This window comes from Halichoeres trimaculatus, unplaced genomic scaffold (genome assembly GCF_033239565.1).
Source record: "Halichoeres trimaculatus isolate MK-OKI-2021-1 unplaced genomic scaffold, fHalTri1.1 fHalTri1_scaffold_17, whole genome shotgun sequence".
Classification (NCBI taxonomy): Eukaryota; Metazoa; Chordata; class Actinopteri; order Labriformes; family Labridae; genus Halichoeres; species Halichoeres trimaculatus.
In genome coordinates, this window is record NW_027437195.1 from 30,968,653 (window position 1) to 30,996,286 (window position 27,634).

The 27,634-nt window shown below is 47.6% G+C and overlaps 2 protein-coding genes across 4 annotated transcripts in view; one reads left to right on the plus strand and one right to left on the minus strand.

The window, feature by feature from the left end:
- The window catches only part of LOC141806034 (nardilysin-like), a 48,506-nt gene extending 47,647 nt beyond the window's left edge, over positions 1-859 (minus strand). Inside the window, exon 1 of the mRNA XM_074691258.1 lies at positions 1-859. The gene's annotated coding sequence lies outside the window, so the exon portion shown is untranslated.
- On the plus strand, positions 315-23,523 carry LOC141806035 (SLIT and NTRK-like protein 3). 3 transcript variants are annotated; one of them, XM_074691260.1, is made up of 8 exons: positions 315-364; positions 815-975; positions 4,398-4,711; positions 4,905-5,150; positions 5,248-5,369; positions 5,597-6,514; positions 9,439-9,658; positions 21,268-23,523. In XM_074691260.1, exons 3-8 carry the CDS (start codon positions 4,496-4,498, stop codon positions 22,387-22,389), a joined length of 2,844 nt encoding a protein of 947 aa, XP_074547361.1. In that variant the 5' UTR covers positions 315-364; positions 815-975; positions 4,398-4,495; the 3' UTR covers positions 22,390-23,523. The 3 variants fall into 3 exon arrangements, with proteins under 3 accessions (XP_074547361.1, XP_074547360.1, XP_074547362.1); XM_074691259.1 differs by lacking the exons at positions 315-364; positions 815-975 and adding an exon at positions 1,437-1,966; XM_074691261.1 differs by lacking the exons at positions 315-364; positions 815-975 and adding an exon at positions 2,199-2,694.
- The last annotated feature ends 4,111 nt before the right edge of the window (positions 23,524-27,634 follow it).

The window sequence follows — 27,634 nt, forward strand, 5'->3', positions numbered from 1 at the left end:
TTAACAGGCCGCGTCCACAGACACACAGCGTGGTGCGCGCTCAGCGGCTCCTGCCCCTGGAGAACAGGCGCGCAGGTATCTGATGGCGCCTGATAACCATCTTCTCTCAGTTCCTCTCCGTTTGTTTTCCTAATTTAGTGAGCCTCCACGCTTGGACGACATCACGGCGGTGAAGGAAAGCGGGTGTTTTTCTTCCCAGCTCCTCCGTCACGGGGCATTGTTCCACTCTGAGGTAGACGATACAGCCTCGGGCCTGCATGGGATCACATTACTCCGGCCACGGAGCGATCATAGAGCTGGAGGAAAGGAGGAGAGGAGGAAACAACAACTGAGGAAGGAGAGAAAAAGCTCCTTTGCTGCAGAGGTGACTCGTGTGTCTGTTCGCAATCTGCACAAACGCATGTGAGCGTGTTGCTGTGCATGCATGCCCCGAGCCTGCCAGCCTGTTTCCATCCCACGCCGGCGTTAAGTAGCCTTGTGGGGAGGCTGTAATACACACTAATGCACCTGAGAGCCCTGGAATCTATAACCATCATCTACATCTGGCCGACATTACTGGAACAGTCTCTGTTTCTGATAGGAATCTCCAGGGAGAGCCCCCCACCCCCACACACCCACAGGGTGAGGCATGCATGGCGAGGAAGAGGAGCGAGCGCGTGTGTGTGTGTGTGTGAGAGGAGGAGGCATGCACCTCTCCATTTCCTCAAGGTGATTCACCTTAATGCACGCTGAAATCAATGTGAAATTGAACTGAAAATTGAACTTTCAGCTCAGTAATGTGGGAGACATGTTGTTATTAAATCTTTTCCTATAGCCGTGGAGGAGGCGCACTGATGTTTGGAGGAGGTGAAAGCTTGGTGGAGAGCCCGGGCTGCACCGGGGGGCCTGCGTCTGTCACTTACAGCCAGGATTGATGGAGCAGCGGCCACCCATGGGCGCAGGAGGTGGATGAGGAGTCCCACCTCCTCTGGACAGGTGTGTTTGTCCCTCCTCACTTTCTCCTGACTGATGCTGCGCGTGCACACACACATATACACACACACCGGTGCGTGTGAGTGCGCGCGGTGATGCCAGCTGGCACGAGTCGCCATGGTAACACACACCGGTTTCACGAAACCCGTCTGCGCTTAAGGGCACGGGGAGAGATGAATAAACTAATGAGATTATAAATTATTGTCGGTATAGCTGAACAGTCGGGTGTTTTTTAGCAGACTGCACGCGCGGCCAACGTGAGGAGAAAGTTTATGGTGTGTGTGTGTGTGTGTGTGTGTGTGTGTGTGTGTGTGTGTGTGTGTGTAATCTGTTTATGAAGAGGAGCTGAAGTGAAGCCACCCCGCTCGCGCGCTCCAAACGCCTCGTGTACAAACGAGCTGGTTGCGTTGCTGCCTTATTGCATGCTGCCTCTGTCCCCTCTCCTCCTCCTCCTCCTCCTCCTCCTCCTCCTCCTCTTTATGAATTAGCCGGTTGTGTCTGAGATGAAGAGCGGCTCCTCCGTCTCCTCCTCTCGGCGTCCGCGCCCGTCCAGCGGTCCAGTGCCGCAGCTCCCGCGGGCTGCGCTGAGGAGAAGCGGACCTGCATCCTAACGCCGAGCGGTTTTTTCTGCCTCCCTCTCCCTCTCGTGGTTTTTATCCTCCACCTCATTGCAGTCTTATCACGTCCCCCCCTCCCTCCTCCTCCTCTCCCTCCTCCCTCCTCCTCCCTCCTCCCTCCCCATCCGCCTGAGCCGCTACAGGAGAGGAGAGAGGGAGAAGAGTGCGGCTGAATGTGAACGACATGTCGACAGTCAGCCTCTAAAGTGTTTTCTCGGTCGTTCCTGATTCTTTGGCGGCGGACTGAGTGAGTATCCCCCGCATCCCGGCTGTGGCGAGCGTCGCTGCGTGGATGAGAGGAGCTGCCGGGGCGACACAGACAATGGGGAGAGCAATTGGATTGCGTTACTCTGCCAAGGATTTTCATACATAGCCTGGTAAATGTCTTAATGGGTTGTGTTAATGACTGGGCTGTTTAATTAGTCATGCTTTAATTCTGCTAACTACCACATTGTGAGTGTGTGTGTGAGTGTGTGAGTGTGTGTGTGCTGTAATGTTAGAGGCTAATTGATTTTCTTGGAGGGGGCTGTGGGCTGTCCAGGCGGCTCGAGCCCCCCTCACATTTCCTCTGTGATGCCGCTGCCTCCTCGCCGTGAGAGTGCGGCTCTGTGCACGGAGCAGGGGCCCGTGTTAGGAAATAAAAAAAAAAAAAGAAAAGGAGCAGGAGCAGGAGCAGGAGCAGGAGCGAAGCTTTCGGAGAGGACGGTGAGGTAGACGCTGGAATTATGTGACATGAATAATACGCGGTGACCGTCATCTGTGGTCGGCCTGCGTCAGCGTGCGGGTCTGGAGGAGAAACGGAGGATACAAAGACGGGAAGAAAAGTCAGAGAGACTTGAGGAAGAGGAGGCAGGAAGCCACACCTGTGTCAGGCCTGCGTGCGTGCGTGCAGACGGACGGATGGATGGAGGGATGGATGGATGGATGGACACTTTGAGATTGTGCTGTGCTGAGTCCTTTCCTTCCTCGTTACCGTAATGATGCAGCGCTGTGCTGACTCGGACGGAGGCTCCGGCGTTGACGGTGTTTCTCCTGATTAAGGAGCGATGGCTGTCCACCAAAGCAGAATCTAACAGGAGGGATCCCAGTGGGCTATCTGGACTGGGTATCGATCCCCCTACACACAGGAGGAGAAAAGGAGGAGGAGGAGGAGGGAGGAGGTGATAAACAATACATTTCCTCTGATGAAAACCTTCAGGGAGCCTGAGCAGCTCGTTTTATGTTTCCTATCCAGCAACTTGGCCCAGATCGTCTCCTCGCAGACTCTGAGGGACTCAGAGAGACTCAGGGAGACTCGGAGCGGTTTGTTAAGCCGTGGCGTTCGCCTCCTCCTCCTCCTCCTCTCCTCCACTGTCCAACAAGTCTTGCAGCATCTCTGGGGCTGTTACAAAAGCACACACTCATCTCCACGTGTCTCGTACCTGTTCCTGTACTTGGCAGGCGATGAAAGCTCACTTTTTTTTAGACGTGCTTTGACCTTTCCGGCTCTTTCTCTCACTCACACACTCACACACGGAGAAGTTGGCTCCAGCGCGGCGTTCTGTGTGAGGCGGGCGAACATTGTGTGCAGGGCTTTGATGTAATCAATATCAGATTTCAGCTGTTTCACTGCGAGCGCTCGTCCTGAGTGGCAGCCTTGACTGACTTCTCGGCGCTTATGCAATCCCGTCTCCTCTCCCCTCTGTACCCACTCTCTGCCCATTCCTTCACCTCCTTCCTCCTCCTCCTCCTCTCCCTCTCATAATCATCTCGATGTTTGCACCGCTGCCTCCTTGTCTGACTCGCTGATGCTGGATTATTGCTGTGTGATTACAGCGACCATACCATGGTGATCATTATGGCGTTGTGCGAGCACATCCAGACGCTTTATCCAATTTAGATCTCATTAAGACTTGAGAGCAGATCCCCTCCACATCTCAGCTGTTTCTGCCTTGTTTTTGTTTCCACGGCTGCTGCAACTCTTTCTGCTATTGCAGCGCCGTCTCATCATCATCATCATCATCACTTCACGTTCTCCATGTCATCCCTTTTGAGAACGCTGAGGAGTTTGGATTGGCAGCGCCGCTTTCACTCCTCTGTCATTATCAGGATAACGATCCTGACGGGACGGGATGGCTGTTGATAACCCAGCACCACGGCGACGGCGACGACGACGACGGCCTGTTCGCTGCCTCTGATTGCCATTCATCTTATTAACTGGAGCAGTTCATTAGGCAGAAAACATTACGTCTCTGATTTGCATCTTCCCATTTTCATATTGCATACATTAAAGGAGCACACGCGTGACATTTCAGCTCCAGATGAATAAATTCATCAGGAGACAAACGTTGGTCTTAAAACCTGCGCTCACAGGTGAGGCCAACCTGCCCACGTGTTTGCCTTTTGTTGTGCGTTTCCAGAGTCAGTGTGTGAGTTTTTAATTCGTGTCGAGGAGAGATTGTTCAGCTTGTTGTTTTTAAATCAATATTTCCCGCTTTGCTGAACTCTGTAGAAACAAAGCTTTGTTTTCCCCACGCTGAGCGCGTCGTACATATGTCGAGGCTCTGCTCGTAGCGGCGCATAGCGTGGCCTCCAGTCGGCCTATATATCATTAAAGCATCGCACTGCAACAGATCCCCCGTGGCACTCTGTGGCTCCGTGCGATTTCACTTTTATTTTCTGACTGCTTTATTATGCCTGTGATGCATCATCAATCTGATTCATCCTGAGCTGACTTTAGCTGCTGCCTCCCTGGCTGTTGGCCCTCTTCTCACCATGCGTGTGTGTGTGTGTGTGTGTGTGTGTGTGTGTGTGTGTGTGTGTGTGCAGTGCGGTGAAGGGCCCATGCCGGGCTGTAGCCCCAGGCTGCTGAGCTGAGAGGGAGAAGCAGCAGCAGCAGGAGCAGGAGCAGGAGGAGCAGGAGGAGGATGCAGTGGGTCGCTCTGGCAGTGGCCCTCGGGTGCGTGCGTCTGTCCCGGACGTCGCAGGGCCCCACCCCCACCCCCACCTCCACACACACGCCTCTGGTGGACAACTCCGAGGAGGAAGTGGACGAGCCGTGCTTCGAGCCGTGCACGTGCGAGGTCAAGGAAGGCGTCCTGCACGTGCACTGCGATGGGCGGGGCTTCACCAACGGCAGCCAGGTACGTCCTGTCCCTGCTCCATGATGTGTGTGTGTGTGTGTGTGTGTGTGTGTTCGTGTGTGTGTGCAGCGCTGGGCTCTTTATTGCATCCAGCTCATTAACACACGGTATCTCCTGCTCATATCCTGCCTGTGACGTGTTAAAGTCCTGTAATTAACGAGATCACTAATCAGACGTCTAATTAATCACTCAGGTGTCACATTCCTGGGTCCGCCCTTTCAAACTCAACCTCCAGAGGAACTCTCTGAGGCGTCTCTATAGTAACGGGTTTCAGCACCTTGGCAACGCCGTGTCGATAAACCTTGGCAACAATGCACTCCAGGACATCCGAGTGGGAGCGTTCAACGGGCTCGCCAAACTCAGGCGCCTCTACCTGCACGAGAACAAGCTGGAGGTCTTCAGGAACGACACCTTCGCGGGGCTGGAGGCTCTGGAGTACCTGCAGGTAGGTCTGACGGGGAGTGGCGCTGACGTGCAGCGAGCACGCTGCTCTCTCCTGCTGCATGCATCATCTCCATCTCTCCCTGTCTCCTCACCTGCAGGCCGACTACAACGTGATCAAACGCATCGACAGCGGCGCTCTGAGGTTCCTCTTCAAGCTCCGCGTCCTCATCCTCAACGACAACCTGATCCCCGTGCTGCCGGCTCACCTGTTCAGGTCAGCGTCTGATTCTTCCTCTGCAGAGCCTCACGCGGGGTCTGATCCACAGACACATCAGGCACAGTTAGCCGCTCCGTGCTCCTCTTTGAGTCACATTTCCATTTCATGTCTTAAAGAGAGATTAATCATCAGATAGGAAGCAGATTTCTCAGCAGAGCAACGTGTGAAGCTTCATTTCTCATCTAGGATCACGTTGTGCTAACCGTCCCCTCCCCTCGCTGCAGATCTGTGTCTCTGACTCATCTGGACCTGCGGGGGAACCGTCTGAAGAGCCTGGCGTACGCGGGGACGCTGGAGTACGTCGGCCGCTCGCTGATGGAGCTGCAGCTGGAGGAGAACCCCTGGAACTGCGGCTGCGAGGCGGTGCAGCTGCAGCAGTGGCTCGGTCAGATCCCGTACACCGCCGTGGTCGGAGACGTCACCTGCGAGTACCCCTTCCACCTCCACGGCAAAGACCTGAGGGAGATCCCGCGCAAGGAGCTGTGCGCCGACCTCCCGGATAAGGAGCTGCAGGGAGAAGGCGTGGGGGCTTCGGCGGGGTCGCAGCCGCAGCACTTTCCCCCAAACTCCAAAACCAACTCCCACCCGGGGCGGGTCAGGCCGACCAAACCGTCCTCCATCGTCCACGGCTCCCGCCAGAACACCCACACCTCGTCCACGTCCTCGTCGTCCTCCTCCGCCGAGCGCAAGGACAAAGAGCGGCAGCCGAGGCCCACGAAAAGGCCGCGCCCCTCCAGGATTTCCCCCACGCCCCGCAACCAGAACCCCCCCATCGCCGGCTACCAGACCCGCCCCCCCATCCCCATCATCTGCCCTCTGGGCTGCACCTGCAACCTGCACATCACCGACCTGGGCCTCACCGTCAACTGCAAAGAGAACGGCTTCCTCAACGTGTCGCAGCTCACGCCGCGGCCTCTCAACGGGCGCAAGCTGTACCTCAGCGGGAACCTGATCCAGAGGATCTACCGCACGGACTTCTGGAACTTCTCCAGCCTGGACCTGCTCCACCTGGGGAATAACCGCATCTCGTACCTGCAGGAGGGCGCCTTCTCCAGCCTGAGCAGCCTGAGGAGCCTCTACCTGAACGGGAACAACCTGGAGCGGCTCAGCCCACACATGTTCCTGGGCCTGCAGAACCTGAGGTACCACGCGGCCGCGTGCTAACACGTGCTAACACATGCTAACACGTTCAGAAGCAGAAAGCAGACGTCAGATAAGCTAATTAGACGTTTGTTCAGCAGAACTGTGGAGTTAATTAAACCCTGATCAGCATTATGTGGCGTCTGATACGAAGCGAAGTGCCCATTCTCCTCCTGGAGTGTCGTTTGTTAGTCACGCTGCCTGACGCGCTCCGTCTGAGGTGTGAGCCCGCCATGAGTGACAACCTGAAAATTAATGTTTTTTGTATTAGCATACAGAGGTGTTGATAAGCGCTGAGCCGCGTGGCTGATGCCAGGAAGCTGCTTTTAAGAAAAAGGAGGTGATTATAAGAGGAGTGATGGGTATGTATCATTGTCAGATTAAGCTGACGGAGACGATCCTTAGGTAAACACTCCGCCCGGCCGACGTCTGGGGTCGTGTTTTTTCAGGGAGGTAAATATGTTTGAGGAGGATCACGGGTCAACTTTAAGAGCTTTCAGATTCAGATCTACACGCTCACTCATCTGAGGATTAATCAATAATAAAGATCCTCTCAGGACTTTTCAAAACTCTCCCCTTTAACCTCTCGTTAGCCTTTTTGAGCCACTCCACGCAGGGTGTGTGTGTGTGTGTGAGTGTGTGTGTGTGTGTGGAAACCAGACCATCACAGCTAGATTGGATGACTTTCATGCGAGGAACGTCTCCAGGTCGTTTTTAATCCTTTCTTAAATTCATGCTGATTTCTATTATTGAAAAAAAAAGCTAAAAAATTCAGAGTGTATTAAATCTGACATGATGATCAGCCGTGCCGCCGCAGCGTAAGTACTCATCAAAGGGAAATTACATGATTTTTATAATACTGATGATCAGATAGTCGGCTTTGAACAGCCGAGGTGCAGATTAAGTCGGATTTCTGTTATGACTTCTTTGCATTAATATTAATTTATGTAATTATCATGCTGGGATGCAGGAGAGGTAAATTACAGACAGAATACTATGATATCCATAATTCATGTTGTGCTGTGATCAGGAATGACTTATTCATGCAAAGATAAGACAAAAAGAGATAAACAGGTGACCTTCGTCTGCTTGTTGTGGTGTCGAGATCAGATCAGTGCTGAGGTGTTCACCGCAAAAACTGAAATCTGATCAAGAGTTTTTGTCTCGTTTTTAGTAGAAAATTTCTTTTTAGACAAAATCTGAGCCACGTACAACAAAGCAGTCCAGAAAAATGTCTAATTTCAGGTTATTGAAAGACAAAATAAGGTCTAAATTGTTGTAACAAGTTAAACAACTCCACCAAAGGAACAAAAGTTACTTGTATTAAGACAGTTTTAGGCAGATTTGTTTTACTCGTTACAAGCTATTCAGTACGGTGGCCGATAAGTGTCAGCTGATTTGCAAAAGCCACAACACAGCAGAAGTTAAGAGGACAGTTTTCTCAACGGACACAGAAAAGTTGTGGAAGTCAGCTCATGTTTGTTTTCTTTTAAAACTTTAGATATTATATATAGCTCTGATGCTAACATGAATAAAGAAATATAAGTATTATGAAAGAAATCATAAGGTGACGCCCCTACAACGCTTTATCTATCATGGATGAAGTTCATCATGAAATTACTTTACAACTTTTCTGTGTCTGTTTGGATAACAAACCTCTGAACTTCTGTTGTGGCTGTACTTCTGTCATGTTGTTGCTTTAGCATTTGTGATGTCCCTTTTGCATCTGTGTTTTTTTGCTTTTGCATCTGTGTATTTTTTGCTATTGCATTTGTGTTGTCACTTTTGCATTTTTGTTGTTTTGCTTTTGCATTTGTGTAATGGCTTTAGAATTGGTGTTTTTGCTCTGAATTTGTGGTGGCTTTCGCATTTGCATTTTTTGCTTTTGCATTTCTATTATCGCTTTTGCTTTGGTGTTGTCACTTTTGCATTTGTATTGTGGCTCTTGCATTTGGGTTTTTTGCTTTTAAATTTGTTTTGTCAATTTTGCATTCGTTTTTTTTGCTTTTGCATTCCTGTAGTGGCTTTTATGTTTTTGCATTTTTTGCTTTTGCATCTCGTTAACACTTTTGCTTTGGTGTTGTCACTTTTGCATCTGTGTTGTCGCTTTTGCATTTGGGTTTTTTTGCTTTTGCATTTGTGATGTAGCTTTTGCATTTATGTTTTTTGCTTTTGCATTTCGTATTGCTTTTGCTTTGGTGTTGTCACTTTTGCATTCCTGATTTAGCTTTTGCATTTGTGTTTTTTTTGCTATTGCATTTTTGTTGTCGCTTTTGCATGTGGGTTTTTGCTTTTGCAACCCTGTTATCACTTTTGCATTTGTGTTTTTTGTTTTAACATTTGTATAGTGGCTTGTGCATTTTTGCATGTTTTGCTTTTGCATTTCTGTCATCATTTTTGCTTTGGTGTTGTCACTTTTGCATTTGCGTTGTGGCTTTTGAATTTATGTTTTTTTGCTTTTGCATTTCTATTATCACTTTTGCATTCATGTTGTCACTTTTGCATTTGTAGTTTTTGCTTCTGCATTTCTGTTGTCACTTTGGAATTGCTGTTTTTGCTAATGCATTTGTGTTTTCTGCTTTTGCATTTGTAGCTTTTGCTTTCGCATTACTGTTCTTGCTTTTACTTTGGTGTTGTCGCTTTTGCATTTGTGTTTTTTGCTTCAGCATTACTTTTGTCAGTTTTGCATTCCTGTTATTGCTTCTGCCTTTGTTTTTTTTGCTTTAGCATTCCTGTTGTTTCTTTTTTTGCATTCGTGTTGTCCCTGTCATTTTTTCCAGCCTGGTCTGGTGAATGTGGCTCATGTCGAGTATGAAAAGACAGTTTTTACTTAAAATAAGACAAAAAACTCTTGATAAGATTTAAGTTTTTGCAGCGTTTTCTCTTCTCTGCTCAGACGTGTTAACCCCGTCCTGTCCGCCTTCAGGTACCTTTACTTTGAATACAACGAGATCCACGAGGTGGACCCGGGCACCCTGGACTCCATGCCGTCCCTGCAGCTGTTGTTCCTGAACGCCAACCTGCTGCGGAGCCTCCCGCTCGGCGTCTTCTCCGGAGTCAATCTCTCGCGCCTCAACCTGAGGAACAATCACCTCCTGCAGCTCCCCTCGGTGGGCGTGCTGGAGCACCTCACCGGACTGGTGCAGGTTGGTGCAAACCTCTCTCCTCTCTGATGAATGAGCGTGCTGTCACTGCAGGTGGATGCTGGAAACACACACACACACACACACACACTGATACACACACACATTGAGCTCTCTGCTGTGTAAATGAGTCAGATACCCAGCGCTGGGCTTTTCAGCAGATTTAGGCCAAACAACAAACAGAATGAATTGTTGAGTGACAGTCGCCGCGTGGAAGATGGAGATTATTGGATTGGATCACCCCCGTTGATTTACTAAACGAAAGTGTGAATAATTATGGAGCGTATTTGTTTCAAATGTCAGACTGTGAGATTAAGAGAACTAATGGATTGCCAAGACACATTACATTACCCCGGCTTGACGAAGCAAACAGAAAGCTTCGCGCCCATTTTTAGAACTTCTGGCAGCTCCTGATCCGCTGGCCTCTGGCACAGCTGCAGCTCCCTCTCTGTCATCTGTTGTTTTCAGCGCTCTGCTGTGGCGTGTGGGACCGCCGTGGCGCCTCAGGTATTCTAATTGGAAAATTGCAATTGACTGGATTTGCATAAGTGGTCTTAATAAATCGGGAGCTAAAATGGAGAAGTGAGGTTTTTGATCATTGTTGTAATTGACGCAGTAAAAGTACAGTGTGTGTGTTAGTGTGTGTGTGTGTGTTGAAGCCAGGCCTGAGCTTGCACATTTAAGTGCAGTGTTACAGTATATGACTGGGCGCCGTACACAAAGCTATTAAAAGAAGCGCACCCGAGGTATTACAAATCTTCATCCTGCCTCCTCTCACTTCAGCATATTTAGTGTAGCAGGCTTTTCTTAGACAGAGCCCGCAGAATGAGGTGAGGTGGGTGTGGATTAGCCTGAATGTCATTGTACATTTCTGTTTGACTTTGCTCCATGAGAAAAATCCTAATTCGAGGTAGTGTGGGTGAAGCTGGCGCTCCTGAATGTTTGCTCAGGGGAAGGACGGGAGTGGTTTACGGAGCCAGGAGGAAGTGTATTATGCTTTTTTGTGCATCTGTTATCCAAGAGCATTAAAGCTGCAGCGAATGGAAGTCACATTCACAGAGCCCAGTGGTACCACAGCGGCTGTAGTCCTCGAAAAGAAGAAAAAAAAACCTGTAACGCAGTAATTGAATTCATTCATTCATTTACGGGGTTGTTAGTACTCTGACAAAGCCACATTAGCACTGCGGAAAATAATGCTACAATGATCTCACCTGTTGACTCACCGCTGGCCTGTTTGAGGCCGGGCGCTGGGATTTCTGGGCGCAGACGTGTGCTTTCAGAGCCAGAGTTTGCACAGTAAAATCAAAGGGTAACACAGATGGAGGCAGGGTGACGCTTGCAGCTGCTGGGGGAAGCAGGCCATTTTGATAATCATAAAGCAGCAGCATGTATAGCTCAGAGTCATTGTCAGCATCAAAAACAGGATTAAACAGCTACACCCACTTACATGCTCTGATATCTTAGGAGGGGAAAATTAACTCCCTGATGTCACTTTTATTTAAAACATCCATTAGTGAGACAGTACAGAGCAAATTAAACCCGATTCGCCGTCTGTGATTCCACTAAACGAGCCAGGCCGGAGTGAGTCCTCCTCTTAAAAATAACAGCACAAAACCAGGTTATGTGAATCAGCATCATCGGAGCGGGTGCCAGCGCCGCGTACGGTTCAGGAGTACATATGTCTCCCTGTAAATGCAAAGAACATGTTGTACAACAGAGCAGCTCCTCTCATCACCCAGAGCAGCTTGGAAGAAAAGCTAGCCCACAGCTACATCTCACCCCGCGCGATGTCAGATAGAGAAACACAATGTGTGCGCCGCCAAAGATTGATGAAAACAACACGGCATCCACCGCAGGCGGCTCTGACATGAAAGAGCTGCGTGTAATGCCCTGCTAATATCCAACTTATCTGCTTTAATTGAGTCTGTGTCAGTTCCTCCTCCAGCCACAGCTTCGAAGACTCAGCCACGAGACGTTGAAAGGTTAACTGTATGCTCAAACTTAAACATGAGGGAATAATTCAAAACACTCAGTCTGAGATGAAAAAAAAAATGATGCTTCTCCTCCAACTTTTCCTTTGGTTTCAGGAAATAACCTATAGGCTAACTTTCCTGAAAGTGGAAGCAAGAAAAAAAGCTAACAAAGGCTAACTTGGTCCTGTTAACAGCTAACAAAACATACAGATAGGGCCTTTGAATTAGCATTTATATTAGCATCTTGTTTGTACTATCAATTAAAACCAGCTGAAACACAGCGTCTCAGTTTCAACCTAAGTCAACTGGTGTAGGCATCAAAAAAAGCTAACAGAAGTAAACTTAATTCATTCTCATTAGCTTATAGCTAACAGAGTCTTATGTGAGGCATTTAAATCAGCATCAGTATCAGTTAAAAAAAAAAAAAAAACGCTTAAACTATGCCAGCAAGATCAGTTATCAGTTAGGAAAAGCTAAAAAGGCTAACAATAGCTAACTGGGTCCTGTACATGCTAAAAACAACCTTCTCATAGGGATTCTTAATAAGCATTAATATTAGAGTTTTATTTGAACTTATCAGATTTACACAGCTTAATCATCATCTTGCCTCTGAATTTTTTAACTAATGCCAGCATAAGGTAAAATAATCAGTTTTAAGCAAAAAAAGCTAACAAAAGCTAACTTAGACCTGTTAATAGCAAACCAAAGCTTCCTGTAGGGCCCCTACATTAGCATTTATATGAGCTATTCCTCCATAAAAACAATTTGAAATTGCTGTAACACTATGATGTCACTGAATTTTTAGCTAATGTTGACAGACATGAGTTTGAAGCAGTAAAACAGCTAATTAGAGCTAACTTGGTCTTGTTCAGAGCTAACAAAAACTTGAATAGGGTCCCTGAATTAGCTCACTAATTAGCATCTTGTTTGTAATTTCAGTTTGAAAAGAGTTTGTTTCAAAGCAACTCTGCTCTACTTCTGAGTTTTCAACCAATGCTCACTAAATATTTAGTCATAAGTTTCAAGGAACAAAAAAGATAATAATAGCTAACTTAGTTATGCTAATATCTAAAAAATATTCCAATGTTGCCTTTAAATTAGCCTTTTGTTTGTATTTGGAGTTTGAAATAGCTGAAACACCACTCTGTTTCTAACTTTGAACCTATGCTGACAGACACAAGTTTGAAGCAGCAAAGAAGCTAAGAAAAGCTAACTTAAAAATGATCATAGCTAACCAAATCTTCCTGTTGAGCCTCTAAATTAGCATCGATATTGTGGTCCTGTTTCTACTATCAGTTTGAAAAAGTTAGCAACACCGCTCTGACTCTGAATTTTGAACCCATGCTAACAACAGATATCGTCATAAGTTTAAAGCTAGCAAAAAGCTAATAAATAGCAAAGTTGGTCCAGATCAAAGCTAACAGAATTTCCTGTTGAAGCCTCCAAATTAGCTCAAATGTTAGCATTTCGTTTTTGCAATAAGTTTAACATACTTTGTTTAAAGAAAAAAAGAAGCAGCACTGCTCTGCCAATGAGTTTTCAGCCTATGCTAACAACTGGCAGAATCATAATCAGTGGAGCTGCTATGCTAACGTGTTATTTTCTACTTTAAACTCACCATGACAGCCACAGAAATAATGTTGAAGTTATAGAGGAAAGACGCTGCTGTGCAAAAAGTCCTTGAAGCATAAGTGTCCAACTGATTCAGACCAGGAGGACCTAGCTTAGTGTGGCTAAACTTGAGATAATTTATGGACTCTGTAGCTTGGGATCTAAATCTTGTAAACTTTGATGAATAATTTCCCCTCACACTCTCAGGTTGTTAAATGTTTAACTTGCGAAGGGATCAGTTTGTTTTAAAAAGTTGAGAAACAATTGTGATTAGCAAAAGTGACTTTTGAGCAGTGTTGGGGATGATAACGTCTGTGGCGTAGCTTGTTTCATGTTTTGTCAGAGGAGAAGGCGTCTAGTCCAAGCTCTCTGTAAACGTGGCACGGATGCAAATCTACACCAGTTGCACGAACCGCATTTGTAGCAACATGGAGGTCTTCTGCATCTCTTGGTAGTTAGTAGATGGACTCGACTTGCTGTCAGGCTAGCAGTTGTTGTTTAGTGTTAGCCATGTTGCAGCTGTGGTGTCAAAGTAGCTAGCAGCTAGCAAAGTGCCCGGTCGTTTCGTTTGGAAAAATTGCAATCGACGATATCAGCTCATGGATCAAACTTGAAAAAAGTTGTGTACATGTTATTCTGGTTTTCCTGCCTGTCAGTCAAATGAGCCGCGCCCTTATATGGGCAAAACATATGATCCTGATATCTTGGGGAAAAATACTTATTATAATAACTCCTTCTTTGTTTAGTGTGTGCTGATAGAGAAATGATCTAATCGGACTGAAATCATGTTTGAACCAGGCTGTAAACACATTTATTTCTGCTGTTAAGATCAGTTTTTTGAATGGATGTGTATGGGTGTGTTTCTGCAGACAGTCCCTAGTGGACACTCCAGGAGTGCATTTCCATATTAGCTTAATTTCTTTCTTAGTTAGGGATGGGAATTTACTGTAATTCCTGAATTAGACTATTCCAAATATCTAATACTCACCAATTATTTTTCTTTTAACTGTTTACTGAAGTACGGTCTGTTGGACATGGACCTCCTAGACCGTAATTGAAGTCTTCAAATACATCTTTTTCCACTCCCATACATGTCGTTCCCCGTGGCGGTGGTTAATGGGAGCACACATCCAGTTATTAGCAAGATGATCTTCTTTGCTCTGGTTTTGTTACATGGACATGCTAACAGGGCTAGCAAACGATGTGATGTGAGACTGCCTGGATCAGCTGTTGAAGCCCATGTGGTTGAGCATCAGACTAGTTATTTGGTCCCATGTGAAAGTTTGAAGCACATATCAGTCACAGTACATCACCTTCATGGTTTTGTTGAAGTATTTCTAGTCATCTCTTTTCTTGACGGACATGTCGCAGATGCGGATGCGGATGCTTTTGCTTTTGGTGTAAAAGATGTTCCTAGAAAGTTGCCGTAGCTGCTGTAAAAAAGTTGTTTTTGCTGAAATCTGGTTCGCTGTGCTGAAGCTGTGGCCGGAAAAGTCATAAGTTAATAAATTCCCCTACCTAGTATCTTTATCAAGCTGAAGACAAAACGCTTAATTTATGTCGCCAAAAGCAACACTTGCACTGGTGCACGAATACCAAAATGTTAATCAAATAACAGGGTTTATGCTGAGTATCCTCGATTACTCGATTATTTGATTACTCGATTACTCGTACCCATCCCAAGTAGAAATCCAAAAAAGACAGTTTTTGTCTTTATTGGTGATAGAAAAACCAGCTTGGAGGTGCACTACTGCCACCAGCTGGCCTGGGGTGGAACAAGGGGTGATGAAGTGCAGTTTTTAGCACATCTGTAAGACAACAGCAGAAAGCGAGGAGTCAAACTCGAACTCAGATGGGGAGCTAACGCTGACGATTATGGATGGTCTAAAAACTGAAGCTAATAAAATGTTAATCGAATAACGGGGTTGATGGCAAGTATTCAAGTAAACAAGCATTCGATTACTCGATTAGTCGATTATTTAATTACTCATACCCATCCCTAGTAGAAGTATAAAAGACATAATAGTTTTTGTCTGTTTTGGTGATAGAAAAACCAGCTTGGAGGTGCACTACTGCCACCAGCTGGCCTGGGGTGGAACAACGGGTGATGAAGTGCAGTTTTCAGCACATCTGCAAAGCAACGGAAGGAAGCAAGGAGTCAAACTCGAACTGAGATGGGAAGATAACGCTGATGGTCATGGATACTCTAAAAACTAGAGCTACAGACGTAAAGTTAAGTCAGTTAGCATACCCCCTGCTGTTTCTGATGGCTATGCATTCAGACATCAGAGGAGGATGTTTAAACAGCATCCCATGAAGCCTGTTTCTAATCAGGGTGAATGTGACTAATAGCTGTAATATAGGAGCCACCAGCCTCATCAGATCATATTCAGTAATTCCTCTGAAAGGTCACCTGTCAGCGCGACGCTGTTTTTATACCACGGCCTTTACAAACAGCTGGCTGCTTTAAATCCTGCAGAGTAAACACTGAATCTCCTGAAAACAAAACAACCCAGCGGACATGTTTATGCGCTGAAAACAAGAGGAAAAACGTTGTAATGTCAGCCAATGTTTCACCTGAAACTGCACAGCACAGCAAAACCACAACAACCACAGGTGTTTAAACACATTAGCTGCTGGAAAACGAGGCTTTTAGCAGATCTGTTTGACAGAGCGTTTTCTGCTCGGGGAGGAGGACGAACCTCAGGCTCATTGACTGTCTGCATGTCTTAGTTATAGTGAGAGGAGCCCACGCACACGCCGATCATTCAGATGTGATTTCTGTAGCTTAGCATGAATGCGTCGGTCTGAAGGGTCAGCTGCAGACAGGACTGCTCCCGTACTCTCCTTTAAAAGAGCAAACAGGCTTATTATTGCAGCTTTGCAGCAGAGAAACTCCAGATCTGTAGCACAGCAGCTTTAAAGATGGAGTTTGTTTTCCTTCAGAATTAAAGATCAAGGGCTCCTCTCTCGACTCACCAGGCTGCACTGATGTTCAGCAATCACACACACACACACACACACACACACACACAGGCAGAGCTGGTAGATTTCTCCACTGACAATAGCCTCGATGGAGCAGAGACTCCTGCTCTTTGCTCTCTGCTATTACAGCCGCGCTCCCTCCACCTACATGAAACACAAACCGCTGCATGGAGGAAGTTCATGCCCCTTCTCCAGGGGCTGCCGGGGACGCTGTGGGAAATCACGATGAGAGGTAGAAGTCGACGAAGCTGCTGGTGGGCAAAGCAAAGACAGATCTTCCTGGAACGCTCTGAGGATTACAGGATGATGAAACGCACCAACGTGAGAGTGTGTGAGAGTGTGTGTGTGTGAGAGTGTGTGAGAGCCAGCCGCTGTGACGCACTCCTCTGGCTTTGTATGTGTAATAGCTCTCATTAACGGCAGCCAGGAAGACAGTTTTCCAATGCACACATATCTCAGGAAAAACTTCATTTTGCGTACACTGCAGATTCTTCCTCAAATGCGCTCTTTTCATTTTCGCTCTGTGTATTATTCAGAGAGACAATGAAACACATTCATCAGTACGGGGGAAGGCTTGGCGAGCTGAAGCTCAGGGGCGTCTCGGCTCGACGAGAGACTACAGCAGAATCCCTGCACCAGATCCTCCAGAAAGCTGCTCGGTCTGACTGTTTTCCTCTGAAGCAACTGCAGCAATTCTGATGACTGACAGTTTTTTTTCGCCGTTTGAGCAAAGTGATCAATTATAAGACACACACGGCTCGCCGAGAACATCCTGAATTCCTCCCCTGATGGGATTTTTTTATGGCACCCAAATAAATCTTGGACAATTATTGCCTGATCTTTGATCCCCGTCATAATGATAAAAACCCACAAGAGCAAATTTACTCTGCCTCTGCGGCCAAAGCGCGGCCATCCAAAATTGTTGCCAGTGTTTAAGACGAGCGGGTACGTTTCTTTTTTTTTACAGAAAGGAGATTTTTTCTTTAGTTTCAATTTAATTTCTCCTGGAAACAGAAAAGATTTCTGGCAGACTGTTTGCTGCATACACTATGAGGTACAGAGGGACAACACAGTCTTCCTTAGTCCTCCTTAGAAAGATGAGAGAGGTCTGTCATTTTCTTTAACTATGAGACACAAAATTAGAAAAGAAAAAGTAAATCATGCTGAAAAAAAATAAGTTTTTTTTTCTGGCTTTCACAGCCTGTAACTTCTTCTTTAAGACGCTCTTCTGTCTTCCACTCGTTACCTGTATCAAAGGCACCTGTTTTAGCCATAGACTGCAAAAAAAAATGGATGTCATCTTGCAAACTGCTCCCCCTGGTGGCTGGCTGCAGTATTGGTCAAAAAATCCATCTCCCCAGTCATTCCAGATGGGCTGTGGTCAAACTTTAAAAAATTAATCCACCTGGTAGAAATGTTTCTCACGTCTGATTGTTGTGGTGATTTGAAGATATCATTTGGCTGTCTTGTATCCAAGTCCTCTTTTTTCTGAAAAGTTTTGTTTTCATTAGTTATACGAGGTTAAAAACGAGGCTTTACGTAACGTTTAACGATGATTGACAGCTGCCGTTCTCGTGTATTTTTTTGAGTGATTGTAAAATATGTCAGAAGGTAGAGTCAGGAAGTGATTAGACTCTCGAAAGAGAAAAAATATTATTATTTATTATCACCCAGCTCCACTCAGATTCTCCCAGAATCCCTCACAGTCTCTACTGTCAGACTCTGGCTGCCGATAGCGGCGCCTGTGACGGAGGAATTTTGGCTTCAAAACCGTAAATGGTGGAGCCATGCTGCCCATTCTAAATACAGTCTACGGTTTGAACTGGTTACCTGTATCAAAGACACCTGTCCACAGCCTCATACCATGGCCTGTGTTTTTGCAAAGGGGGCAGGACTGATCTGGGTCAAGGGAAGAAGGAGCGGGGCCATGTACGGTGAGATTTGAACCCCAAACCTCCTTCATCAGTGAGAGCGTTGACGATGGGACGTGACAACGAAACTAAAGAGTGGCTCTATAAAAAACGTTTCAAGGTCCTGGAGAGGCCCAGCGAGTCTCCAGACCTCCAACCCTAGAGAAAACTTGTGGAGGGAGCTGAAAGTAGGGATGGAAACCCTTCACATGTGAAATGATGCGGTGCTGACGCCTGGTTCCTGGAAATCAGTACCAGTTCCTGTTTTACAACTGGCAACGGCCCAAAGCTGCCTCTTTACTGTGCAGTGCATTAAAGGGGACTGTCCACAAAACAATAAACAAATAAACTAAACTACTCAACAGTAGGGATGGATACCTTTCACATTTCAAACTGATGCCCGGTACCTGGCAGTTGGTACCAGTACTCAACGATACCGTACTTTTTTGTGGTTGTATGGTAAAAGATATCTATTCCCACTGCGCAATGTGACGTTGAAATGACGTATATTTAATGTGATTTTCGACGTCTGAGTCAGGTCTCCTGAAGGTGCAGAATGACAGTTTTTGTCACGTCTTTTTTGGACGTGGTATGGAGGTCAGATTAACGACTAAAAAATGTTTGGATCCATTTTGAACGTCTCACTGATGTCTAGCTTTGGTCTGCAAATGACGTCTAAATGCTGAACGTCATTCCAACGTCCAAAAATAGTCCTCTTTAAGTAACGATCAGCCCCTTAGAGGTCAAAATTTATATTTCTCTTTTGCATGTTGCTCTAACGCCTAGATATGGAGTGCGACGGACCAACCCAATACTTACGTGATCTGCATGTCTCTCCGATGTGGTACTTTTTAAAAAAATTAAATCAAACATATTTATTCTTCAAGTTATATCCTTGCAATGCTGTGTTCATGTCCAGTATGGAAAATCCCCTTCTCTTCCACATCCTCACAGTCACAAAGATGCATTTAGGTACCTAAACATGGTACCTCGTGATTTTATGTGAATCGGTATCTGGTACTTTTGATAGAATTTGGTCGGTACCTATAAAAGTACCTGATTCGGTACCCATCCCTACCCGACGGTGCCAACTTTTGGTCCTTTTTTGTGTTTTTGTGGCAAACAAATATCAGTTTGTTTAAATAAAAAAAAATTAATTAAACAAATTAATTTCTCAATATATCACCTTGGAATGATGCGTTCATGTCCAGTATGGAAAATCTCCTTCTCTTTCACAAGGATGTGTCTAGGTACCTAAACATGGTACCTTTTGGTTTTACGTGAACTGGTTCGTGGTACTTTTGACATCCCATCCCTAGCTGAAAGTCGGTGTTTCCCCTGATTGGGCCAAAACAGCAGCTACAGTGTGAGCAAACCTGGGGAAGACTTTGAGGAAACCTTTGACCTTTGTTACAAAGTTTTGAGTAAAACTTTTGTTTTTGACCAAAAACTTATTTTCCTCCATGATTTACAGATAAATTCTTTAAAAATCCTGCGATGTGACTTCCTGGATCTTGTCTCTCGTAGTTGAAGTGAACCTCTGAAGATAATGACAGACCTCTCTAATCTTTCTAAGTTGGAATACTTGAATATTTTTTTGTAATTATACCTTTTTAATGTAAACACAGTTTTTGTGAGCAGGGTGCGTTCACTAAAAGCCTTCCTGTTTGCAGAGAGATGTGTTGATTTCATGCACTCCTCTTCCTCTGCTGTGAGCACCTGTGGGGGCAAACCCCAGGTCTGTAATTTGACTCCCCGGCTCAGCTTTGATTGACAGGTCGACAGGAAATCACCCACAGTCGGTGATCAGGCGTGTGAATCTTAAACGCTGTTTGACGAGTCGGACAGATGCTCGCAAAGAGGCGGGGAGAGATCCCAGGGGAGCGGCGCCGAAGCAAACGATACCTGCGACAAGACGCTCCAGGAATCTCAACCAGATGGAAGTTTGTTGCTATAAAAGTCACGCAACTGACAAAACAAGCTAATAAATCTGTTTATTAAATGTCAGCTTGTTTGTCTAACGTGCATTCAGGCTAAATTACTGCACAGTTGTGCGGCAGAACATGCAAACAGCACCTGTCAGAGAGCTGCTCCTGCTCACTCCCAGCCATTACTGCAGCTCCACAAAAGCCCACAGCGGGCGTACGCCAATAAAGCGGAGGAGCTTTGTGGGGAAGCAGGACTGCTGAATCATCCGGAAAGGCATCCATCTCGATCTGAAGCCAGGGAGATGGCCTAACCAAATTAGCACGGCAACATTTGCACCAGGCGCTTGGAAGTGTGACAGAGAGAATTTCAGCTTTCATTGGCGGTGTCATCGCTAAAGATACTGAGCAGCTCAGCTCTGCACACAATAACGCGCTGTAAGTGGTTCCCTTTGGTGAATAATCTGCTTTAGCCGTGTGGCAAAGTGAGTACCAGAGTTTGTTTCAGGACAGGAAATCAAACTAGCAGCAATAAGGAAATGGATTTACACACACCTATTGGATTATAGCTCACAGGAGGGCCGCGTCGCCTCCTGTCTGTTGTTAAAAAGTGCCGCGATGCTCTCACACACTCGTCGCACAAAACACCTGCCGGGAGTTTTGGTCGGTGAGCACTCGTGAACTCTGAGTGGTCTTCATTGTGCGCTGGAATAATTCCTCCAACCCGCTGTGGAAAGCTGCGAGCAGGCTTTGTGAAGAGCTCTTGTGGGTGTTGGAGTTGAATTGGTCAGCGCGCAGATTGGTCTCTATAATCGAGAACACGCCGTGCCTGCCCACAGCCATTCAGGAAATGTATGCACTCTCATTTTCCACGACCCTGTGCAGACTTTATTTACCTTTAATCAGTGCTTTGCATCGCCGCTGTTTTTAAAGCATGATGTGAAGGCTGCAGCGGCGTGGAGGGCTGTACTCTGTTATGCTAAAGCTGAAAAGCTGGTTTGTATCTTGTGGCAGGTGAAAGGATCAGCATCACGGAGAGGAAACATGCTTTTTCTTGTTGTGGTCTCGTTAGCGCAGGAAACCTTTAGCGAGAGACGTCAGCAGAGCTCTGTTCTCACCTGTTAATTCTGCAAAGTGATTCACGGTGCTGCAGTGATTAGCGTGCTGATTCATGCTAACGCCGCGCCGCTCTGTGTGTGTTTCTGCAGGTGGACCTGCAGCAGAACCCGTGGGAGTGCAACTGTGAGGCGGCGCCGCTCAAGCGTTGGCTGGAGGGGCTCAGCGCCGTGGTGGTGATGGGGGAGGTGGTCTGCCACTCCCCGGAGAAGACCAAAGGCGTGGACCTGCGCTCGCTGTCCATGGAGCTGCTCTGCCCCGAGCTGGAGCCGCAGGAGGACCAGGAGCAGGAGGAGGAGCAGGCCGCCACGTCCACCGCCGCGGACGGGAGCGTGTCGGTCGGGTACCCCGGCTCAGGCCTGGGTCCGCTGATCCCTCCTGGGAAGGACTCCATCCCTCTGTCCGTGCTGGTGCTCAGCCTGCTGGTGCTGTTCGTCTCCGCCTTCTTTGCTGCGGCGGCGCTCATCGCCTACGCCCTGAGGAGGAGGGACAAGCTGCCGTTCCGCCGCCAGGGCGAGGTGGACCTGGCGGGGATCCAGATGGAGTGTGGGATCTTCACGGAGCAGACGCACCACCATCACCACCACCACAGCCACCACGGCCTGCCGGAGACGCCGCCTTTACCTCCGCCCGAACACAACCACGTGTACGACACCATCCTGCCCCCTGAGGCGGCGCTGAAAGCTCAGAGCCCCGCCGCCGCCTCGCACATGTGTAGCAACCCGATCTACAAGGAGGAGCAGGAGGCGGCGGTGAAGCAGCGGGCGCAGACGTTCGCCGCTTCCAAAGACGGCAGCGAGGGAAGCTACAGCTCCGCCGGCGAGAAGGAGCGGGAGTGGACTCTGGAGGCGTCGCCCATCAACACCATCACCGGCGCCATGGGGCCGCTCGCCGGCCTGCACGGGAACGGCATCCTCTGCCCCACCGTCATCGACAGCCAGGGCCCCACGCCCAAGGTGGAGCTGGTGGACTGCCTCTTCAGACTGCCCACGCCCGAGTTCAGAGACCTGCCCGACAGGTACGCCCGGCCCCCGCCCTGCTACCCCCACCCCCAGGACGCCAAACAGGAAGCCAGGCCCGAACAAACTCTGGTGGTCACCACCGCCAGCTCCACGGCGGGCGGCGGCAGCCAGGGCGAGCAGGGAGCAGGAGAGCAGAGACTGAGGACCACTCCGGACTACATGGAGGTACTGGACCGCTCGTACCAGTTCTAACCTCCTCTTCCTCCTGCTCCTCCTCCTCCTCATCACATCCCTCCGCCGTGATGAATCATCCGGAAACAGAGGCTCTGAGTGGAGCCTGTGGGGGAGCGGGACTACACCACACACCCAGTTTATTCCTGGATAACGAGCTGAGGTCCGTTTTTTTCTATTTCCCCCACAACAGGTCGGCGTTCTGCGAGGATCAGCTGATCCCAGAAATCCGCCTCGAGGCGAAACTTCAGCTGCAGCTACCACAGAAATGTTCCCTCCATCACGCCTCACAATCATAAAAAAAAAGACTGAGGCTAATTCCTCCTTCTGCTCGCGTGAGGAGGGCGTCATCGCTCACATCATCACCGAGGAGGTGGACGCGCAGCAGGCGAAACGCTGCGCGCTGGGACGTGACGAAGCGACGGACGAGGGGGAGACTGAAAACAGCCAAGTGCCTTAGCAATGAACAGCCAGCAGCGTGGTCAATGCTTATTTTTCTATGAATACAGATCTATTTATCTAAACACAGAGGTTTGACTACCACCGGACAGGACGCTGATGGATGACCCCGACCGAAGCAATCACAGCCGCCGGATAATTGCATTCCCTGGATGAGCCAAAAATAATAATCTACCCCGTCGATGTTGGAGTTGTTTGTATGCAGATCATTCTCATCTCATCCCCTTCGCTTCGTTTTGCTTCTCCAGTTGAATTTTTTACCGGGCTCGACGGCGACGGACTTCTCCCAGGAAACGGTTTGACTTAACGGAGAGACAGTGTGGCCATGGATGCGTTTTGGATTTTACTCATCAGTCAGACTTTGACGGAGCGAGGAGGACTTCCTCTCTCTCTCGCTCTACGTTTTTCTTTCCCGGGACAGCGGCGCTGCGGTTGTTGTGTTGATTTCTGGCGAAAACAGAAAGGGACTCAAAAACTGGAGACTGACACTTCTATCAACTATCGATTATTATCTTTTCCGGAGGTACCTTTTTATGCTTTCATCTCCTACCAATAGTAGAGGCAGTTGTGAATATATTTATTCTTAGTTTTTGCGTGTTGAAGCTCTCCTGTAAGGGATCATGTTATATTAATGTATAGGATGATTCTGCATCTGGTTCAGCCTTCTTACCGCCGACCCACGAAATACAATAAAGGGTGCTACAGAAAAACACCTGGAAGCTAATGTGTCACACACACACACACACGCTCACATGACCTCACACACACACCCTGTGCCCTAGCAGTGCATGAAAGGAGCAGCTGGAGGTGTGTTAAGCCTGTAAGCTCCTCCGTGCAGCGTGATGAGGAGACGAGCGGAGTCGAGGCCTCGGGCGGCTCTCACACACCGAGCTGGGAGCTAAGAGTGAGAAATGCTCACGTTAATGGTTCACAATCAATACCATCCATTCTGCGAGGACGTGTGAGGCTGGTGGCCCCGGGGCCGAGGAGGTGGTTGTTCAAACTCTCCTCCAGCTCCTCTCCTCCTCTCCTTCTCCTCCTTCTCCTCCTTCCTGCTGTCAGCTCAGCCTCACAGGACGACGTGCAGACGCTGCTCTATATGCTGCTCCACACACAGGTAGCATCTCGCTGAGGGGGTGCCTACGTGTGTGTGAGTGTGTGTGTGTGTGTGTGTGTGTGTGTGTGTGTGTGTGTGTGCTCCCTCCATCCTTCAGCGCTGAGTGCACTTCTTCAGACGCCTCCTCACTCGCAGCAGATAATCCTCCTGTGGGTGCGTTACTGTGCGTTCACACCAGAAGCGCTAAAGCGGCTAAAGCGGCTAAAGCATCACCAGATGAGAAGTGGAGCCTCGGTCAACTTTATGCTAATTAGCTATAACGCAGTTCAGCTGCAAACGGTGGCAACCAATCAGAGTAGAGACGTCCTTCGACCGAGCGGGCCCTAAAGAACAACACATGTAACTTTGGTTCCTGGTTCAGTCTTGGAAACAGAAAAGCTCATAAACTGTGTTCAGGCTCATCCTGCTCTTTTTAATGTCGCCTTTTTAGCTACAGCCACCAACAACAACAACAAAACGTGTCATGGAGGAGATAGATTGTTCTGGAGGGTTAAAAAAATGTGCAGTATCTGTGCGTTCACACCAAAAGAGGCAAAAGAGGCAAGCACGCCCGAGAAAGCGGACAGCGACCAAAGAGGCTAAATATTTTAGCCGCCTCGGCCGCTCGTCACGTGACTGATGTCAGAGTAAAATCGCGCTTGTCATTTAAAGGAGCTGCACAGCGACTTCTTCACAGCAGCAGCTGCTTGCTGTGGTTCAACTTCAGTTTAAAGCATGAACATAATAAAATCACCATCTAATCAGTCAGGAGAGGATTGATAGACAGGAAGCAGTTTACAAAGGAGATAATATTGATTTATCCACCACATCAAACTTTACAGTTTGGAAATATACTAATATACCCCGTTCCAAAATAAATCACAACCAAAATAAAACAATAATCTCAATGTTCATAAAACTAAAATCATGAAAAAGTTGCAACTAACGAAAAAATAAAAGCTGTCCTTCTTCACACTATTTTAAACGCTCCTTTAATCCAGTTTTTCTGGTCCTCTTAAGTCCATAACACAAAACCACGTTGATCCACAAGAAACCAAAGATAAATCCTCAAGGAAGAAAAAAGGTCGCCCCAAACAGGAAGTGAAAACCAGGTCACCGGCGTCCGTTCAGATCCTGGCGCACAGTCCGGTACGAAACCATCCACGGAAGGATCCAGAAGGATCCAGCAGAGACTGTTTGGTAATAAAGTAACCTGCCCCCCCCCCCCCCCCCCCCCCCCCCGTGTAAACCTCAGATCGTTGCTGAACAAAGTTCGTCTGGAGCCCTGGTGTCATCTCATTCAGATGGAGCAAGAAATGCTAGCATGCTAGGCTAGGCTACGTCTTTGCCACAGACTACACTTCACTTTGCTATTTTCTGCTGTTACTGCACATTTTTAAACTCACCAGAACAATCTATCTCCTCCACGACATGATTTTTTTGTTGTTGTTGGTGTCTGTAGCTAAAAAGGTGATATTAAAAAGAACAGGATGAGTCTGAACACAGTTTATGAGCTTTTCTGTTTCCAAGACTGAACCAGGAACCAAAGTTACATGTGTTGTTCTTTAGGGCCCGCTCGGTCGAAGGACATCTCTACTCTGATTGGTTGCCACCGTTTGCCGCTGAACTGCGTCATAGCTAATTACCATAAAGTTGACCGAGGCTCAACTTCTCATCTGGTGACGCTTTAGCCGCTTTAGCCGCTCAGGACGCTGGGCTCTCATTGAAAATGAATGAACTTCTGGCGTGCTTGCCTCTTTTGGTGTGAACGCACAGTTAGAAACAACACATGTAACTTTGGTTCCTAGTTTCATCTTGGATACAGAAAAGTGCAGGTTAGTTTATTACCAAACAGTCTCTGCTGGATCCTTCTGGATCCTTCCGTGGATGGCTTCGTACCGGTCTGTGCCCCAGGATCTGAACGGACGCCAGTGACCTGGTTTTCACTTCCTGTTTGGGGCGACCTTTTTTCTTCCTTGAGGATTTATCTTTGGTTTCTTGTGGATCAACGTCGTTTTGTGTTACGGACTTAAGAGGACCAGAAAAAAACAAGTGGAGGCTAAAATACTTAGCCGCTTTTGCCGCTTTTGCCTCTTTTGGTGTGAACGCACAGTTAGTGTGTGTGCAGAGGGGTGTGTCTTTGTTAGCAGGTGTGTGTTTAATTTAGTCTCCCGTGTGTGCGTGTGTGTGTCCAGCCTTAATCCTCTAAGCTGTGTCGTTCTCTCACGCCACATCAGCCTCATTGTGTCTTCAGACAAAGACGTCCGGTTCAAACTAAACGCCCGTTAAAGCAACAAACCGCTAATTATAGCTTCATCTTCTTCCTCTCCTCCCTCCGTCTCTGATTCCTGCAACACTTCCCACTCTGGACTCCTTCCAGCTGTGCTCGTGCATGTGTGTGTGTGCGTGCTGGTGTGTGTGTGTGTGTGTGTGTGTTTGACTATCTGACAGCTTTGCCATGGTTCATGTGTTTGGGTCCTGTCAGAGCTGTCCTGTCACTGTGTGAAAAAAATCATTCATTTCCCAGAGTCGAGGATGAAAGAGTCTTTAGACTTCAAACGCCTTTGGGCCTCTGTGGCTTAGATTGCCTCTCGCTCTTCCTCCACCGCCGTGTCATTTATTCCTTTAAAAAAAACGCAGAAGGAAAACAGAGCGGCTGTGGCTGCGGCGGCGTCGGTTAAGTAGCGATGGCAGAGACACGGCGAGGAGCTGGACAATTAGCCTGATTAAAACACTGTCATTTTGCATAATAGATTTAGCCTGAGCGGAGAAAGGCGGGTCTTTCTGGAGAGTGTGTGTGTGTGTGTGTGAAAGCATATTCTCTGCATAAACACGCAGGGTGTTAAAAATGCACAGTTGGGCATAGTTTGCTGTCAGTGAAAGGAGATCTGTTTAGAAGTCATGGTGCATAGCTGCAGAAGCTTTGGTGTTTGGCCATGACAAATAGTTTGTGGTGGAGCCGCTCACACACACACACACACACACGCTCTCACACATCTGTGCACACTTTCTCTTCATGCAAACACAAAGCAGAGGGCTTCTAAATATGTACACAAACTGTACATACAAGCTGCACACATGCAAACACAGCAGGAGCTGCAGCAGCAGCAGAGACCGGGCTGTTTGGTTGCTCTGCATTGCAGCAATCGGCTCCTCTGCTCTCACCCACAGACAATCAGCCGCTCTCCATGGACAACACCAGCGAGGGGAATACCTACAAAGAGAGGCAGAGGGGGGAGAAGGAGGAGGGATGGTGAGGAGGAGAGAGGAGATTTGAGGGAGGATGGGGGGAGATGAAAAGACGAGGAGAGGGATCAGCGAGCGGGTGTTTCCAGGCTTAAGGCTGCTGGAGGACTTGTTAATTTGAGCGAGAAGAAGAAGAAGAAGAAGCAGAACGTGGGTCCACACACTCCTGCTTTGTGTCTGCTCTCAGGCACACGACGCCACCCACACTCCAAAAAATCAACATGGATGTTTGTTCAAGCAACATACCTAAAACATGTAGCTTCTACTAGATTATGTCATGTTCAGTGGTTAAACATGATTAAATCATGTTGCTTTAGCATGATGTGTAAAATCGTTAAAACAGCAACAACACTTTACGTTAACTCAACATGATTGGTTTGAGTAGGAATCCCATCTGCAACACCTCTCCAGAGCAGAAGGTGGCAGTAATGTGCAATAGGCCCTGTTGATCAGAGAGTAGAGTCA